Here is a 14,098-nt window from a genome sequence, read left to right as displayed (position 1 = left end):
TGTTTGGCTTGACGCACAGTCTAAGGAATGATAAATGACAAAGGTCAAGGTTTAGCCAGAGTCTTGGTGAGCCATGATGTATCACACCTGTTGAAGCATTTCTATGTCTGTGTGTGTCCACACACACACACACACACACACACACACACACACACACACACACACACACACACACACACACACACACACACACACACACACACACACACACTCTTCTCACCTGGCTTGTGGCAGTCTGTGGGGGGTGTACCGGGAGTGCTCCTGGTTCCTGCTCTCTCCTGCCCGCTAGTGTCCACACACCAGCAATGCCCTGTGGAGCCGTGGCACTGTGGACAAAAGGTGATATTATTTATTATGAGAATCAATGCCCTGTGGAGCCGTGGCACTGTGGACAAAAGGTGATATTATTTATTATGAGAATCAATGCCCTGTGGAGCCGTGGCACTGTGGACAAAAGGTGATATTATTTATTATGAGAATCAATGCCCTGTGGAGCCGTGGCACTGTGGACAAAAGGTGATATTATTTATTATGAGAATCAATGCCCTGTGGAGCCGTGGCACTGTGGACAAAAGGTGATATTATTTATTATGAGAATCACAATTTGTCAGTAAATTGAACCCATTTTTGATTGAGGATATATGATGATGTTATATTACTGAACTTGTATTTCGTGTTTGTTCTATTTGTTTTTTTTCTTTGGGGTGATAATTAAATTCTTCTCAACTGTACATGTGGGTTTACTTTACTGGAGGAATGCTTCTGTAATCCCCCCCCCCCCCCCCCAACATCCCTCCAATATAAACTGTCTAAAGACAGAGGCTGCCTGTCGAAGGTATAGTGGGAGCCTGTTCCACACGGTCGGCCCGTAGACGCAGAAAGCTGCTTCACCGTGTTTTTTTTTTAGTTGCCCTTATTGCGATGCAATACAAGAGGTTCTTAAACACACCAATGAAACAGAGACACTGTGGATTGAAAGTGGTTCAAATAAATCCAAACACAGACACAACAGCTGACCTGCAGGGGTCTGTACTGGCCATCTTCTTCACACTGAGGGACGAAGGCTCCGTGGATAGGATAACCCTCTGGACTGGTGGTCTGAATGCTGTCTCTGTGATGCTCACACCGGCTCTTAGGAAGCACTTCATCTGGGAAGAGAAGAATTAGAATGGACTTAAAATGGAAGAACCACCGACATAGAAACATAGCTTTTTCAGAAAACTGTCAGGATGTAGAAGACACTTTTAGAATCTGATCTCAGGTCAGAATGGGTTAACACGAAGCCCGCCAGAACCGTAGTAATCTGATCGAATTGTTAGCTGCCTCCAGGCTCCCGTTAGCATAACATTTTGAAGATGCGCACGTCCTGGGATGCAATAATGTACTCAGTACTGTACTCTAACGTTGTTGAAGTAGGACACATAAATAAAATGTCCCTGCTGGGACCATTCTAAAAAGACCACCCCTGGGTCCTGGGACCCATTACATTGAAATATACATTTACATATTTACCGGTACATCACTGTACGTAACATCACCAGACAATTAGGCAGGTATCACACACACTAGGCTAAAACATTACAGAAATAATATGTTTCTGTAACATGTTTCTCACCTGGTTTGTCGCAGGCTGTAGGCGGCGTGCCGGAAGGCGTCCTGGTCCCTGGTCTCTCCTGCCCCGCAGTGTCCACGCACCAGCAGTGTCCCGTGGAGCCGTGGCACTGCAACCAATCACAATCAATCTTTATTGTCACACCAGGCTCATCATTGATTGCAGTTTAAAAGGATAGAGAGAAGAAAGTAGCACAAAGTGCATAATAATGCAATGCAATGCATTTATTATTGTTATAGGGCAGTGGTTTTCAACCAGTGGTCCGGGTATACAAAAACGTCGCTTTATGTTTACTTACGTGGCCGGTTAAGACTGAGGTTAGGGTTAGGGTTAGAGTTAGGGTTAGTGATAGGGTTAGCAGTTGGACAACGCACCAAACGCGACGTCGGACAATGGCTGACAACTACGTCAATATGTAGGAAATGTCCATACTGGCTCCATTACATGGTCTTGATAAGGGCTGATGAGAGATTAAATCATCTGATAATATCTGAAACCGCTGATATTAAAGATTTGGGAGCTTTTGAAGTTGTTGAGGGCAGCAGACAAAGAACTAACCTGTAATGGTCTGTAATGTCCCTCTTCGTCACATTGAGGTATGAAGGCTCCTGGACTGCTGCTCTGAGCACTGTCTCTGAAGTGTTCACAGTGGCTCCTAGGACGCACTGGAAAAACAAATAAACATACATAGCATTAACATTAACACAACAATGATGTTCTGTAAATCTTAATCTAGGTAAATCTGGCTGCGAAATGCTGCCAACCACGTTATAAGAGCAATAGCCTCGGTACGCAGGCTTTTATTTTCGTTCGCGTTCGGCTCAAAAAATGAAAGCCAGGGGGAACGAGAGACATTTTCTGGTCTAGGAGAGTAGGAGTGGTAGTGAACTACAGTGCACCCCTCTAGACCAGAAAGCAGGCTGTCTAGGCCAGGCTATAAGAGCAATAGTACGCTCAAGGCCATGGTATATTATACGACAGCTATGCTTGCTAAAGGCATTCTGCTTCATGCTGTGCCAAAAAACACCTCTAGCTATACTGTTTAATCAAAGTACCGCTGTGTGAATATGGCTTCATTCTCAGCTGGTTTAATCAGGTTTAATCACAGTACGGCTGTGTGAATAATTATGACTTAATTCTCACCATTATCGCAGTCTGTGGGTGGCGTACCGGGCGTCGTCCTGGTTCCTGCTCTCTCCTGCCCCCTGTTGTCCACACACCAGCAATGTCCAGAGGAACCGTGACACTATACAAAGCATTTTACAGAAAGAAATGGGATTATTAAACTCGCTATGCATGTACGTATTGTCGTATACATTTAAATGATTGACGGTTAGGAACCAAATGGACGCACATGGGTCTGTCTATATCTCTGAGGATGTAGAAATGGAACCAAATGACATTTACATTAAGAGTTATGAGGGTCTGTGGCCTAGTGCACATCAAACAGATTTAAAAGTCATTTCATGAATACACTGACCTGTAGTGGTATGTACTGTCCCTCAGCGTCACACTGCGGTACGAAGGCTCCGACCACAGGGAAGGGCTCCGGGCCGCTGTCTCTGTGATGCTCACAGTGGGTCTTGGGACGTGTCGGCTGTGGCTGGCCTGGTGAGAGACAATGGAGGAAGGAATGAACCAACATGCTGCGACTATTTAAAATCCCATACATTCTGCTTTCTTGTACACTTTTGTAGAACCTGCATACTGCATATGCTCCATTCAAAAAAATGCATTTCGGAAAGTCAACAAATATATACGGCGCTCCTCTGCCTTTGACATATCGAAAGAAGTGAGAATGCCTCCTTAACCCATTTAGACCTGACGTCGAAATTAAAAAAAAGTCTTCTGAAAGAATATATACCGGTATTCAAAGATTTGTGCCGCTTCTTCTGATATATTCCGATGGCACGTACTAGCAGGTACATTTATTTTATCACCAAAATGTTGCAGTAATATCCTCTAAATAAATATGATAATACTGTACATATCGTTGTCTTACCATCCTGCACAGTACAATAGAAGCCGTCACCATAGTACCCAGGCTGGCACTGACACTGGAAGGATCCCAGACCGTTGGTACAGCTGGCATGGGCGTCGCAAGGAGACGACACGAGGGGACGACACTCGTCCACATCTGGAAAACAACCAAACCAAACATATTATGAACAACAAACTCACAAAACACACAGAGTATGCGAAGCAAGATATACATATGATCACTTTAATGTATAAGCTGGATTTGGACATAAATTCGTCGAGTGTTCACAGTGGTAAATGTTGATAAATGGCCAAAATGGCCGCTGTGTGAATAATGGTAAATCAAAGTGGGGTCCCCAGCTAAATTATTGATAGTAACCTAGGAACCAAATGGACCTCGACAGGTCTCAGAGTTATTGGGGTCTGTGGTCTGAACTGAAATGAAACAAAAAAGGTTGAGAACCTCTGTGGTATGATTGTGGCATTTGGTGAACACCACAGACGGCAGGCCTATGTAAAAGGGACACCGCATCAACACCACAGACGGCAGGCCTATGTAAAAGGGACACCGCATCAACACCACAGACGGCAGGCCTATGTAAAAGGGACACCGCATCAACACCACAGACAGCAGGCCTATGTAAAAGGGACACCGCATCAAGCCACAGACGGCAGGCCTATGTAAAAGGGACACCGCATCAAGCCACAGACGGCAGGCCTATGTAAAAGGGACACCGCATCAAGCCACAGACGGCAGGCCTATGTAAAAGGGACACCGCATCAAGCCGAACCTTGGCCAGGGGTGAGAGCGATAGAGTTGAGGACGCTGCAGGTCTTAGTTGGTGGCGGGTGGCTAGTCATTTAACCAGTATTTATTTGGCTGGTGGCTTAGGGAGAGAGTTCAGGAGCTGAACAGAGGCTATTACATTACATTGAGTTATTACAGAGAAACAGGCCATGCGTCATAGTGATGGGGGAAGAGCAGGTCATGCTTGCATTATGCACACACGCACGCACGCTTTCTCTCTCTCTTACACACACACACACACACACAAGAAGAGCCTTGCCAGGAGGACCATAGAACCACACACACACACACACACACACACACACACACACACACACACACACACACACACACACACACACACACACACACACACACACACACACACACACACACACACACACACACACACACAGCGGGATATCTCTCCTACGCACATTCCAACGAAACACACATTGAATCATTGTTCAATTTTTCACATTTTCTCTCTCACTCACTCCCTCCCTCCTCCTCTTATGGCTCTCTCTGGTTCACTTGTGTTTTCTTTCGCTCTGTTGTTCTCCCATTTGTCATCGTCTCCCCCCTCTCCTCTCTCTCCCCCCATCCCTCTCTCCTCTGACTTGCAGCTGTGCGTGCACTGCTGCTCTCTCTGTGTGTGTGTGTGTGTGTGTGTGTGTGTGTGTGTGTGTGTGTGTGTGTGTGTGTGTGTCAAAAAGTGCTAAATCATTTCTAATAATTTTCTTCTTTCATGGCTATAAAAAAAAATCACACCCGTGTGAACTGAGTGGTGCAACTCCCCTCTTTCTCTCCCCACCCCCGCCCCCTCCTCTCTCTCTCTCTCATTAGCAGGCAACAGTGCAGCACTGTCTCTCTCTTTCTGTTTCTGGCACAACAGCGCCCCTACTGGTACTAATAGTCATACTGGTGCTCATTAACGTCACATAGGTAGTCACATAGGTAGTCACATAGGTGAACCAACACATAGGTGAACACGGACATTGCTGTTCCTTGGAGTGGTTGCACCACTCAAAAAATATATAGAACCTAAAATAATAGTTTGGAACCTGGCGAAAACCCTTTTTTGCAATATCATATCCCAAAAGGTTCTACAGAGCTACACATGATAAAATTAGATCCGAAAATATAGAGCAAGGTGAAACAACCGCTTAAATAAGGCTTAAATTGCTTATTTAGTCAGCCTGTGGCCAGTCAACCCCCGTCCACAGGTGCAGTACTGCTGCTAAGATTGCACTGGGAAAACATGGTACTGGCTGACTTCATAAGCTACTGTATGTAAGTGGTTGCTTCACTCCTGATTTTATCATCTGTAGCCCTGTAGAAATACCCTTTCTTTTTGGATATGATACTGCGAAAAGGGTTTTCGTCGCCGTTTTGGAGGACTCGACCATTCTCAGAGCTTTACAGCTCCAAATGGGGCTACTTGTAGATCTGCTTTATTTTTTGCAGAATATATAGCCCTGAGAAGGGGGATGCTAGGGTTCAAGTGGCTCAACCCATTCAGGCCTGACTAAATAAACGTTTTCTAAATCACGACAATTTTCGGAAAGATTTGAGGAACATTTTAACGATTTTTCAAAAGCTAAATTATAACATAATGTTTGAAACACGAAAAGGGGTTCTCGCCCTAAATGGGTTTTAAGGAAAGGACATTGTGTCAGGTCCATCACAGCAGCAGCTGTCCATGTGATGAACCTGCCACAGTGCACCATGAATGATCTCAGCGCACCGCTGCAGGTGGCACTCTCACAGATTTAGCACCCAGTCATTACTATGATTTTTACCTCTGCATTCAGTCAAACTGTAATTTACGGGCCTGTTCAGCGCGCAGCTCCCTGTTTTTCAAAGCCATGACCTCATATTTTTGGATTGTATTCTACATTTAAGTCATTCCCATTCGCACGTGGACAAATCCTCTTTACACAAGGCTGTGTGCGCTACCGTGAATTATGGCTGAACAACTGCCTGTCAAAAGCATCCACACAGATGTTTAATAAGGGACTAATATAGACCCGGGACACCCGATGAAATAATTACAAAGGAGAGAAGAAAAGTAGCAGGGGCCACAGTTGAGAATAGCAATGATAATAGTAGTAATAACATACTTTCATTATTCCTATAGCTGTGACACTTCTAAAACGTGGTTTCACACGGAGAATAAAACACGTGGCATCACTGGAGGCACAGCCATTTAAACATAAAACAATGGTTAAAGCGCAGAGTGTTCGAGAGGCACGGAAATAATCCGATGCCCACGTGGAGTCGTGAGTGTTGTACTTCAAATATTTCAAATGTTAACCGATTCAGGACGGGAACCCCTTTTGGTGTTTTAAGCATTATGTTATACTTCACTCCCAACTCATCACATACTGACTACTGCTCATCACTGGTTCACCCTTTTAATGACGCTTTTCGTGTTCCGAGTCACGTGGTACGTCAATCAATATTGCCGTATATGGTACGCAAAAGGCCCAAAAGTCAACATAATGACAAGTTGGGAATGAGAATGCATGGAATGTTGAGCTATGGTCTACACTCTACAGCCTCTACCTGTTTACATCGTGTACATATTTACGTGAACTTGTGCCTAGACAACGAGGATGACCAGGCACCGTTTGAGCTGTACTAGTGTGTGTGTGTGTGTGTGTGTGTGTGTGTGTGTGTGGGGGGGGGTGCTAGCTCGTAAGCATGTGACTCACCAACACAGGTGCGTCCGTCGTAGCCAAACTCGTAGCCTCGTTGGCACTGACACCTGTGGCTGCCGGCCAGGTTGACGCAGTCGGTGTGGGCACCGCACAGACTCAGGCCCTCCGCACATTCATCCACATCTGCAGGGAGAGAGAGAGAGAGACAATCACACAGAGTGGTCGGGAGGTTTGGGAAGAGAGATACATCCAGCGAGAGAGAGAGACTGAACAAGGATAACTTATGTACCTGTTAAATGAGAATTAATTTGAGTCCGTGCGTGTGTGCGTGCGTGCGAGAGAGAGAGAGAGAGAGAGAGAGAGAGAGAGAGAGAGAGAGAGAGAAAGAGAGAGAGGAGAGTGACCTGTAAAATTACAATTTATAGGTCATTACTGGTGCATGTCTGTTCGCACAACCCTGTATGCCTGCCTCTGTGTGTGTGTGTGTGTGTGTGTGTGCTTGTCTGTTAGAAATTTAGTACGAGTATAACTTGGTTATGTGTATACAAGCTCTCGCACGCACGCACGCACGCACGCACGCACGCACGCACACTGTCACATACAATGTGTGTGACGAGCAAGATGAGAGGCCTAGCTGTGGGAACTGAGGCCTCTGCCTGAGGCTTTCCTACTCCTCTCACCAGGAGAGGACCACCTGATGCTGGGTTAATGACAGACCTAATGTCCCCTAAAACCCCTGGAGGTCCCTATTAGCTACAACATTACTACAATAACCAGGAGAGGAGAGGAGAGGAGAGGAGAGGAGAGGAGAGGAGAGGAGAGGAGAGGAGAGGAGAGGAGAGGAGAGGAGAGGAGAGGAGAGGAGAGGAGAGGAGAGGAGAGGAGAGGAGAGGAGAGGAGAGGAGAGGAGGCGAGAACATGATAAAAAAAGGGTGGGAAAAGAAGAGAAATTGCTCCATCTCTCCATTCACCCTCTACTTGACCCCTCCTTTCTGCATAGACAGAGGTTGATGGAAGACAGACACAGACTTAAACTCTCTCTCTCACTGTGTGCGTGTATGCCCGTGCTTGCGTGTGTGTGCGTGCGTACGTGCGTGCTGGGCATCTTAAAGCGCTCAAACACATAAACACACTGTCATACTGGAGAAATGACTCCAAGAGAGATGGATAGATAGAGAGAGTGAGTGAGTGAGTGAGGGAAAGCATGCGTCTCCCTCTAACATTAAACACTGACGTGACTGTGTGTGTGTGTGTGTGTGTGTGTGTGTGTGTGTGTGTGTGTGTGTGTGTGTGTGTGTGTGTGTGTGTGTGTGTGTGTGATGCGCGATCCGGCACGCTCATGTAATGGGTCAAGACACTAGTGGGAAGGAGGGAAGGAACGAATTAGGAAAACAGACAGACAGACAGACAGACAGACAGACAGACAGACAGTGTTACCATAGCAGTTGCGTCCGTCTCCTCTGTAGCCAGTGGCACACTGACACTGGTAGGCCTGTCCAACCCCAGGGATGCACTGGGCTGTGGTGTCACAGTCATGGGTGGCCATGTAGCACGGGTTCACCAGCTCTGGTGCTGAGGGCTCAACTAGAGAGAGAGAGAGAGAGAGAGAGAGGAAGACATTTAGTAAAAAGTACTCACTATATGCAGAATGTCCCATTTCAAGTTTTCAAATGTATAAATATATCTTTGAAAATAAGCAGAAGCTATTTTCAAATGGGCCGAAATGTATATAGGGCTGAAGTGATTAATGCATGTTTTGTAATAACTAGTCCATATACCCCGGTGGAATATATGGACACCACACACACACGCACGCACACACATGACCCGCGTCCGCGACCCGTCGTCGCAAGACACACAGAATCAACGTGTGTGCAGACGTTCACTTCATCGCGGTCAGTACAGGAGTGTCCGTGTTTTTCCAGAGGTGAAATGGAGCAATGTAGAGACATTGGCATCCAAAAACATACGACATGTGAGTACATGTGAGTCAGTGTTGTTATGAGGCCCGTGGCAAAATTTGATAGGCAACGAATGATGGTGTAACGCAACCACACATGCGCAGTAAAGCCACCACGCATGAAGGGTGACGCTGTGGCAACCACGCATGTGCAGGAAGGGTGTAACTGTGGGAGAACGCAAATAAACAGCGTTCAATTTGTTAATTTGGAAAAAGGGCTTTGTGATGCCCTGCATAACATGACGGTCCATTTCTGTGTGCAAAATGCAGATGAACTGTGCAAGTGAGGGGGGGCAGGGTGGCTAGGATATTCAGACAAACACACACACACAGACATTTCTTCATTTATTAGATAGATAATCTAGATCTACAAAGTAACTAGTAACTAAAGTTTTTGTAGTAGAGGCTGGAGGAAAAGTACAATATGTGTCTCTGAGATGTACAGTAGTGGAGTCGAAGTAAAAGTTTTGGAAATTGGTAAAAAAGTAAAACGTAAACTACAAATACATCAAAATTGTACTTTTAAATACAGTACTTAAGCAAATGTACTGAAGTTACTTTTCACCACTGGGTACTAGTAGACATCACAAAGAAACACTTGACAAACAGACCACCAACCAGACTGCTCTAAAGCAGGGTGAAGAGGCACAGCGCCTGCAGCAAACACACGTGAGTTCCTAGAATCCTGAGCACAGACCTGAGTGGATTTGTCTTAACTTTAAATCCCGCAAGTCTGGAAACAACAATGCAGATGCTTTCTAGAAACTGATTTGATTGATTATGTATTTATTGAGCCATGACATTCGTTCCCTGCCTGCCGGATGACGATGATGATGATGATGATGATTTAACGTGAAATGAAGTGAGACAAATTCCCTCGAATTGCAGCGAATGACTAGTCTGGCTGGTGTGTTCTTCTAACCAAATGCATGTGTAACAATAAACCAAGACCAATTCTCAAAAGGAGGAATAGGGGGTGGTGGGTGGGGGGGCTATACAGGGGGTCATCTGTGGAAGTGACTCAATTCACATTCCTAACTCTCAACATATGGCTATGAGAGGGGGAGAGGGGGAGAGACAGAGAGAGAGAGAGAGAGAAGGAGATGAGTAAACGGATGTGTGTATGGTTTCTTCATAATATGCCCACATGGCGGTGAGTCCCAGACCATAAACCAATGAAAGGGCTTAATGGGAACACTGGAACGGATTGAAAATAAACCTCAGAGTCTCAAAGTAACTTCATCAGCTTTGGCTTCAATGGAGTCAGTCGATGAACCCTGAAGAAGGCATGTTAGCTGCCAGGAGGGACTGTTTATTACTCTGTGTCCAGAATAGAATATTAACCCATTTTGGACCGAGGCCGGGGAAAACAACGCTTCTAATTCCTGACCTAAGTTCTCTGAAAAACTTCAAATATGTATATGGCAACATCAAAAATTTTACATTTTTGAATACTGTACATACTGTACAGAACCCCAAGAGGGGTTCCCGCCCAGAATGGGTTAATGGCACCCTTGACTGCCAGTGTGTGCTGCCACTTTATTGTCTCTTGAAGACCATCATTTGAAAGATTCAGTTCATGTCATGATTGTTTTTAATATCGCCCTTATATATCTTTAATATCTCCCTTCAGAGAGAGAGAGAGAGAGAGAGCGGGGGGGGGCAGAGTATGACCACTGGGCCATCACGGTTCCCTTGCTTTGCTTTTCTTTACACGTGTGTGCGTGCCTCAGTGAAGTGTGTATGTATGTGTACAGTATGTGTGTGCGCGCACTCGCACTTGTGTGTCCCTGGGGTTAGCAACAGGAAACACTGCAATGGACTGCACTGTAAACACACAAACCACAGACACCACATACACATGTGTGCGGACGTATAAACGCGCGTGCGCATGCACACGCGCACACACACACACACACAGCTTGCTTCCATCTCTTGAGGCCAAGGACCAATTTTGGCTCATTATCAAAGACAGATAAAAAAGACAGACAGACAGACAGACAGACAGACAGACAGACAGACAGACAGACAGACAGACAGACAGAGGAAGGGACTCTTCAAAGTCAGAACTATTGCTGGAAAGAAGGGAAGATGAGAGGGAGGGGTGGAGGGATAGGAGGAAAGATTGCTTTAACCGGGGGATAATTAGAGAGAGGGAGAGGGAGTGGAGCGCAAGCGTGTGTGCAGCACACACACACACACACACACACACACACACACACACACACACACACACAGCATCAAAGTGATGTCTGCCGTTTCCCACCTGTCGCTTTTAACTAAGCCAAGATTGTGTATCAGTTTGCGTGTGAGTGCACATGCATGTGTTTGCACGTCTAATGTACAGTATATATATATATGTGTGTGTGTGTGTGTGTGTGTGTGTGTGTGTGTGTGTGTGTGTGTGTGTGTGTGTGTGTGTGTGTCCCCGGTGTATAGCGGTAAAAAATTTAATATATTTAATAAAGAGCCTTGTGTCATCCTAAGGTGGAAATAACTTTTACTTAATTGTAAAAATGTGGCGCAAATATTTGAATATAGAATTATTCTTTCACAGAGAACTAACTAACTAACAAATATTTGCTTCTGGGAAAACACATTTTCAGATGGGGGGGGTCAGCCAAATACATGAATTTTGAGGTCCTTGACATAAAGTCTAAATGGGTTGAAGTATTTCAAAAACGTTTCATACAACAGGCTGAGCAAAGCACTGATGGTGCCAGAAACTTAGCACAGCTGCAACTAAATACCTCTCTCTCTCTCTCTCTCTCTCTCTCTCTCTCTCTCTCTCTCTCTTCCTGCACTATCTCTTTCACTCCCTCTCCGTGGGGGGTTTATTTGCATTGGGCGAGCTTCACACTTTAAACCGTGCTGCCGAAACACCGCTGTCGAACGTCAGATTGCATTAGCGTAAATAATCCCGATTTATATGCTTTTTTCTTTTTTTCATAATTTTCTTTTCTTTTTTACTTTATTGGCACCAAAATGAAACGATATTGCCGAACCAAGCATTTTCAGAGCTGAATACAACTTTATCTACATTGCAAGCTATGTTATATCAGAGATAATCATCTCAATGTTTGACCTTATGTATTCTATAGGTAATTGTAAATATCTTGAACAATGAATATCAACGTATATTTAAAAAAACAGACGTAGTAAACAATGCCTCTCTCTCTCTCTCTCTCTCTCTCTCTCTGTGATTCTCATGACATCACTGGGCAGCTATTCATCCCCCTTCTTTAGCAAAAATCTGTCATTGGATGGGATATTATTTCCCAGAGAGCACAAAAAGTCCCCCTACCCACGCACACACACATGTGCACATGCACACACGTGCACGCACGCTCACCACCACTTAGCCATGTTTACAAAACCTCTGGTCCTGAAAAGCTCTTCCAGCTGTGCTGTGCTGTGCGTGCGTGCGTGCGTGCAGCATGTCATCGTACCCTTAATCTAGGTGTTGACAGGTGGATGACAGAAACCTGCTGTCAGTTCAACAACAGTGAAACCCTGTCTTGAGCTCTGATGCTGTTCTCTCTCTCTGCCTCTCTTTCTATATCTTTTTTCTTTCATCCCCAACTCTCTCTTCTTTCTGTTCTCTCTCTCTCTCTCTCTCTCTCTCAATCTAACCAGAGCCATAGAGTAAGAGTTACGACATTGAGGGGGCAGAAAACAGCCTGGTAACATGGTTCGTGTACTCGCGCAAGCCCATGGACTCCAATGCATTCCGTAAACTTCTGGTTATCCCTATTCGCCAATAGAAGCCTATGTAGAAGAGCCGCCATTGGACTGGCCCCATGAAGCGAACGGAGATGTCGCAAGTCTGTCTTACTCTATGGCTCTGTATCTAACTAACTACAGCATTTATCTATCCATCATTTACCATAAACAACAGTTGATACAGAGAGGTGCCTTTAACCGCTCCAATGTGTATGTCTGAATTGTGCCTGAAAGTGTCATCATTACTGCTGTATTTGAAATGCTTTTCTGCTTCAGTGGACACTGTGTATGCGTGCGTGCCACTCACCTCCCACCGGTCCTATCTTGTTGGTGACGGCGTAGCGCAGGATGTTCTCGTCCTTTACGTACATGACGAACACGCGCTCCATGGTGATCTGCAGGGTCTCCGGGCTCGGCCGGTGGTCGTGGCGACAGTCGCGGTACGTGACGTTCTGCCGCAGCCCGAAGGAGAAGGACTCGGAGCCGCGCTCGGCCGACACTACCGAGTACTCGCGCACCGAGGTGGAGGTCGCCACTGGATGGTGACAGACAGACAGACAGACTTTTATTAGTATGCCAATTTTTCAGCAGTAACCCACAAAGACAATACAATGAATCAAACCAACTATTAAATTAAACTTGAAAAGGAAAAGATGAAGCATATATTTCCATGATATGGCTCATGTAATTGCATTTGTTTTGTGCAAAATGCACACCTCAGAAGGCTAGTGACAGGTGCGTAGGGCAATAGAGAATACATTAAAAAGGTCCCGTCTGTCCTGATGAAGGTCTAATGGACCAAAATGTCGACCTAATAAAGAGCAACATTTTGGCAAGTGTGTGACAGTGTGCGGGACCTTTTCTTTGTTTTTTAAAGAAACCCTTTTCATGTCATTGCATTGCCATTGTAATGTTTCAGTACACAGCCCAATATATCCTGGCTTGCACACCCCATGTTTGGGTCCTGAATAGAGGTGCTCCGATCGATCGGAAGATCTGGCGATTTACACTCAAAATGACTCGATCGGTGTTCGACAATTTACCCGGTCTGGAGAAACCGATACCATATAGTATAATATGGTTTTGCATCTTTGTGACAGGCCCCTTCCACCCCACACACACAGGAACAGTTTTGACGTATTGGAAATATTCAAATCTTCCCCTTACACACAAGATCGATATCGGGCTGATCCTGAGAAAAACAATCGATGATCGATATCGGTCCCAAAAAAAGCCCTGATCGGAGCAGTATACAGTATACAACACCAGTGTGAGACAATGAGCTACTGATGGTAGCTGATGATGTCAGCCGGCTATAATTTACGGCACTAAGCATTCCCAGGCAACACAGAGAAGAGCTGCCAGTTGTGAAG

The 14,098-nt window shown here is 45.4% G+C and overlaps 1 protein-coding gene across 1 annotated transcript in view; it reads right to left on the bottom strand.

Moving 5' to 3' along the window:
- The window catches only part of nid2a (nidogen 2a (osteonidogen)), a 50,287-nt gene that overhangs the window by 13,854 nt on the left and 22,335 nt on the right, over nucleotides 1-14,098 (bottom strand). Inside the window, 10 exon segments of the mRNA XM_083758857.1 lie at nucleotides 221-326; nucleotides 1,018-1,148; nucleotides 1,616-1,721; nucleotides 2,171-2,277; nucleotides 2,756-2,858; nucleotides 3,093-3,220; nucleotides 3,615-3,749; nucleotides 7,097-7,225; nucleotides 8,480-8,626; nucleotides 13,033-13,260. Of these exon segments, the coding sequence (XP_083614983.1) occupies nucleotides 221-326; nucleotides 1,018-1,148; nucleotides 1,616-1,721; nucleotides 2,171-2,277; nucleotides 2,756-2,858; nucleotides 3,093-3,220; nucleotides 3,615-3,749; nucleotides 7,097-7,225; nucleotides 8,480-8,626; nucleotides 13,033-13,260 (1,320 nt within the window).

This window comes from Protomyctophum parallelum, assembly GCF_964188405.1.
Source record: "Protomyctophum parallelum genome assembly, chromosome: 23".
Taxonomy (NCBI): Eukaryota; Metazoa; Chordata; class Actinopteri; order Myctophiformes; family Myctophidae; genus Protomyctophum; species Protomyctophum parallelum.
The sequence above is the reverse complement of the archived record's forward strand: the minus strand, read 5'-3'. Positions and strand labels throughout refer to the sequence as shown.